This window comes from Dipodomys ordii, unplaced genomic scaffold, assembly GCF_000151885.1.
Source record: "Dipodomys ordii isolate 6190 unplaced genomic scaffold, Dord_2.0 Scaffold7, whole genome shotgun sequence".
In the NCBI taxonomy this organism is placed as follows: domain Eukaryota; kingdom Metazoa; phylum Chordata; class Mammalia; order Rodentia; family Heteromyidae; genus Dipodomys; species Dipodomys ordii.
Window position 1 is genome coordinate 239,082 of NW_012267223.1, and position 4,969 is coordinate 244,050.

Consider the following 4,969-nt stretch of genomic DNA (forward strand, 5'->3'; position numbering starts at 1 on the left):
CCCCGCCCCGCCCCGCCGCCCCGCCGCCCCGCGCTGCCCACGGCGCTTACCACTGTTCCCGCCGATGCGGCCCGCGGGAGGCGTTGCGGTTCAGAACTCGCGTTTGACAACTGCAGGTGTTCGCTGGCCACCTGCCGCAGCCGGCGCGGGGTCGGGAGGGCCGGAGCCCCAGTCCCCCAAGTCCCCCAGTGCCCAGCTCCCCCAGCCCCCCAAACCCGCAGCCAGTTCCCCAGCCCCTCAGCGCCCCAAATCCCCCAGCCCCCGGTTCCCCAGCCCCTCAGCGCCCCAAATCTCCCAGACCCCCAGTTCACTCCCCAGCACCCCAAGTTCCCCAGACCTCAGTTCCCCCAGCACCCTCAGCCTCCCGCCAGCTCGGGGTCTGGAGGGCCGGCATCCCAGACCCCCAGCTTCCCAGCCCTCCAGCTCCCCAGCCCCTCAGCGCCCCATATCCCCCAGCTCCCCAAATCCCCCAGCACCCCAAATTCCCTAGCCCCCCAGCTCCCCCAGTCTCCCAGCCCCTCAAGTCTCCCAGCCCCCCACCAGCCCAGGGTTGGGAGGGCTGGCGCAGCCCCCAGCTTCTCCCTGGCAGAAGCCTTTCTCCCTCGGGGGCCTGGCCAGGGGTACCAGGGACAGGACAGCTGCTGGGATTCAGGAGACACGGCTGCGCGGGGGGGGGGGGGGCTGGGGGGGGGAGGAGGGTGGTGCCTTCCCGGGAAGGGGTCCCTGCCCCGCACCTCAGGATGACTGCGGTTGCTCTGTCACGCATCCAGTTGCTGGCTCCAGGCCGGGGTGCGGGCCCCAGGCAGGCTGTAAGGGCTCCCACCCCACGGGGGTCCAACGGGCCCAGGCTCCATGTCCTCTGAGCCCCATAAATCTGGCTCTGGTCTCCAGGACCTGTGAAAGTCCACTTCCAGCCAGAGCTGGGGTTCCCGGGCTGCTCGCGCATCTCCCCCCCCCCAGTCCCCCCCCCTGCATGGGCCCTGTGGGGTGGCCTGGCGGTGGCTCTCCGGCCCCACCTCCAGTCCAGGGCTTCCTGGAGGCCCAGGGCTTTGGGCCCGTCACGTGACCATCACAGTATAACTTGAGAGGCCCCACTGAGTCCACCCTGGCAACCCAGACTGGCCACCAGACCTCAAGATTGATCTCTGTCCCTCGGGGCACACAGCACAGCAATGGGCTGTGTTCCCAGGGGTCCTGCAGGCTGCCCAGCGGCCCGCTGCAGGGCTTCTCCTGCCCGGGCCCCCTGTCCACTGGAAGCCATGGAGCCCATGCCGGCCCGCAGGCTTTGGCCTACGAAGCTCAGCAGGGACTTGCCTCGTCAGTGTGGGTCTCAGGCCCTAGTGAAGGGTGTGTCTTTGGGGCGTGTGCAGGGCACTCTTGAGGACGCCTCCGGTCTCACACTACAGGAGCCTGGAGCCCCGACTTCGGCCCTCAGGTGAATGAGCCGGAGGTCAGGGCTCCAGCTACACCCGGGGAGGCCCAGCTGGGGTTCTATTTCAGCCTCCTCTGCCTAACACTCCAGAATCTACTTCCACATGTTCCCCAGGGCTCTGCCAGTATAGAAGTGACACATCTCAAAAGTCTTGTCTGTAAGCTAAGGTTTGGCAAACCACATCCTAGAGCCTATTTTTTGTACAGCCCATCAGCTAAGAATGGTTTCTTTTAAAAGGAAATGCACACATGCACACACACACACACACACACACACACACACACACATACAGAGCAAAAGATGAGAAGCAGGAGGGTGAGGAGAAGGAGGGGGCAGAGACCCGTATGTCAAAATTCATACGAGTTTTCTGTCTTTCTCTTTTCTTCTCCCTCCCTCTTTCTTTTATTTCCTTCCTTCTTTACTTTCTTTCTTCCTTTCTCTTTTTCTGGGCTGGAACCAGAGCTTGAACTCAGGGACTTGTTCTCTTAGCTCATGGCTGGTGCTCTACCATTTGAGCCAGGCCTCTACCCTATGTTTTTGCTGGCTGCTTGGAGATGGTCGTCTTTCAGACTCTTCTGCCCTGGCGTGAGCCACGGCGCCCGCTTTCCGCCCTCCCTTTTGTTACACAGTCCAGGCTTGGCACTCATGATGCTCCTGCTTCAGGCTCCCTGGGGTTGAATTCCAGGCCTGTGCTACTACACACAGCACTACTTAGTCCTTTGCAGAAGTCCTCTGTGCCTGCTGGGAGCTGTTCCCTGCTGTTCCCCTGTGCGCGGGGGCTCCAGGACCTGACCCTACCAACATGGGCTTGCAGAGTTCTTCTGGGGGGACGGGAAGCCCTCTGGCTGGCGGGCGGCAGCCAGGGGCCGGGAGGGAGGTCCAAGCCCACTGGTGTGATGTGAGTGCGAGCGTGGTGTCCTGAGTTTGGGGTTCCATCTTCCTGAAGAAATCAACCAGGTGAGAGGCCTGCCAATGCTCTCGCCACGTTCCCTCCCGCGCTCCAGCTGGTGACACCAGCCCTGCAGAGCCGAGAAGTAAGGCGTCTCCTACCCCCGGGGCTGCCCATCGCCGGTCCCCAGTGTCCTCGGCTACAGAGCTGGCGCACCCTGGGCCCCCAGTAGCCACCCCGAGCTCTGAGAGCCCCACAGCCCTGCCCCTCCCCCTGCTGCCCTCTAGTGGTGCGCAGCATTGAGGGGCACGTTATCACAACCAGCTGCAGACTGGCTTTCTCCACGACAACCCCCAAGTTCCATCCTGGAGATGGAGCTCGTCTCCTTGGATTACTCCTGGATGACGTTTCTGTACTGTCAGCATCTGAGACAAACCGCATCGTCCAAGTGGGCAGGAAAAGGTCACAAAGAATCAGTAACAAAAGACGGGCCCAGGTGGCTCACACCTGTAATCCCAGCTACTCAGAAGGCTGAGATCTGAGGATAAGAGTCTCTTGAAATTTCCTGTGCGCGCTGGCTCTGAACCATGATCCTCTGATCTCAGCCTCCTGAGTAGCTAGGATTACAGGCGGGAGCCACCGTTGCCAGGCTCAGGGAAGGGGCAGGGGGCAGGGGCGGGGTGGGGGGCAGCTCCTGGGGCCCAGCTGCTGGCAGGGAGGTGCCCCCCACGCCCAACTCGTTTCCAGACAGCGCTGCTGCCCTCCTTGCTGCCTGGCTTGCAGAAGCACCACCCTGTCCCTGCCTCGATTTCCACCTGCCACTCCCTGTCGGTATCCAACCCCCAACTTTCATTAGGACACAACAAGTGGGATTCAGACCCACCTGACTCCAAGACCACTCGCCCCGACTAAATACACCTACACGCTCCTCCGCAGAGACAGGCATCGTGAGCCACCGGGTTCTGACTTCAGTGTGAGCTCAGGACCGACACAGGCGGGCGCGCCATGGGCACTGTGTTCTACCATCACTGGCTGCAATTTGAGGCCTTCCTTTCCTCTCTCCCTTCTTTCTAGGGCCAGTCCTGGGGCTTGAACTCAGGGCCTGGGCACTGTCCCTTGGCTTTTTCACTCAAGGCTAGCACTCTGACATTTGAGCCACAGTTCCATCCACTTCTGGCTTTCTGGTAGTAAGAATCTCACAGTAAGCCCGGCGCTGGCAGCTCACGCCTCCAAGCCTAGCTACTCAGGAGGCTGAGATCTGAGGATTGTGGTTCAAAGCCAACCCGGGCAGGAAAGTCCCTGAGACTTTTACCGCCAATAAACCAGAAAACCGTTAGTGGTGCTGTGGCTCATGTGGTAGAGCACTTGCCTTGAGCTGAAGAGCTGAGGGACAGCGCCAGGCCCAGAGTTCAAGCTCCATGACCAAACAAACAAAATCTCACAGTGTTTTCTGCCCATGCTGGCTTCAAACTGTGCTCCTCAGATCTCAGCCTCCTGAGTAGCCAAGATGACAGGTGTGAGCCACAGGCTCCCGGCCTTTGGGATGATCTTTAGATGACTCTCAGCGAGGCAGGTGCTGTGCAGCTCTGCCTAAGACCCACTGGGAGCCGGGCCAGGCAGGGTTGTGCAGGGGCCCACAGCGGCGGTGCTGGACCTTTGTGCTCAGGGGCGGACAGAGAAGCCAGCGGGATACACCGTCTGGGAACTTGGGCCTGGACGGGGCTGGCAGGCTCTCCAGGGGAGATGCCTTCTGCCCACTCGCCACCGCATGCTCTGAGAGGCTCAGGAGGGTCGGAAGGCTGTGCAGTGGGGACAGCAACCCTCGAGGGTGCAAGGTGGAGATGCTCCTTGGAATCTGCCCTTGCAGGAGTCTGTCCCCTAGCCTGTCCCTGACTGTGGCGGGCAGCGGCAACCCCCATGGTGACCACGTGGTGGCGCTGTAGGACAGGCGGCGAGTGGTCGTGTCCCTGGCGGGACCTGGCCCTGGCAGCCACCCAGGGTGTCTCCCTCAGCTCCTCCCACGCCATCTCCAATGTGCCACTCGGGGCAGTGGGTCCCACAATCCAGCCGTGGGACCAGGTGGCCTGCCCGGGATTGGTGGAGTCTCCCTCCTTCACCTCCACTTGCTCACCACGCATGTATTCATTCCTGCAGTGACCTCTTCCCTCGCCGATGCAGTCCGCTTCCATCATGGGTGTCCTGCGGCGAGTGCTGGCCCGCGGGCGATGCCCGGCCGGCGGGGGGAGGGGGGCGGGCTCTGAGGAAGAGGCATCTGCCCACCAGCAGGGGTGGGGGCCACGTGGCTGGGAGAGCCTGGCGTGGGTTTTTGTGGCTCTTCTGTGCCCCGCGGGGTCAGGAGGGGGAAATGGGCGTGGGGCTCTGTGGTCTATCCTGGGCAGCGGTAGAGGTTGGGCTGAGGGGTGGGGGAGGGCATCGGGGCACGCAGCCCCTCAGTCATGTGCCAGGGTGGGTGGGGTGTGGTGAAAGCAATTCTTGGCTGAGACGCCAGGCCCACACCAGCCTATGAGGACACCAAGGACACCCGCATCTCCCAGGGGAAACGGAGGCACCGTACAGAGCAACGGCGTAATGCCAGACGTGGGCTGGCAGGGGCGGGGGGCTGGCAGGGGCGGGGGGCTGGCAGGGGC

At 62.5% G+C, this 4,969-nt stretch overlaps 1 protein-coding gene across 1 annotated transcript in view; it reads right to left on the reverse strand.

Moving 5' to 3' along the window:
• The window catches only part of Chmp6 (charged multivesicular body protein 6), a 9,877-nt gene extending 5,367 nt beyond the window's left edge, over nt 1–4,510 (reverse strand). The window contains exon 1 of the mRNA XM_013036228.1: nt 4,216–4,510. Coding sequence (XP_012891682.1) covers nt 4,216–4,510 — 295 coding nt within the window. The remainder of the gene's footprint in view (nt 1–4,215) is intronic.
• Between the last annotated feature and the right edge of the window lie 459 nt (nt 4,511–4,969).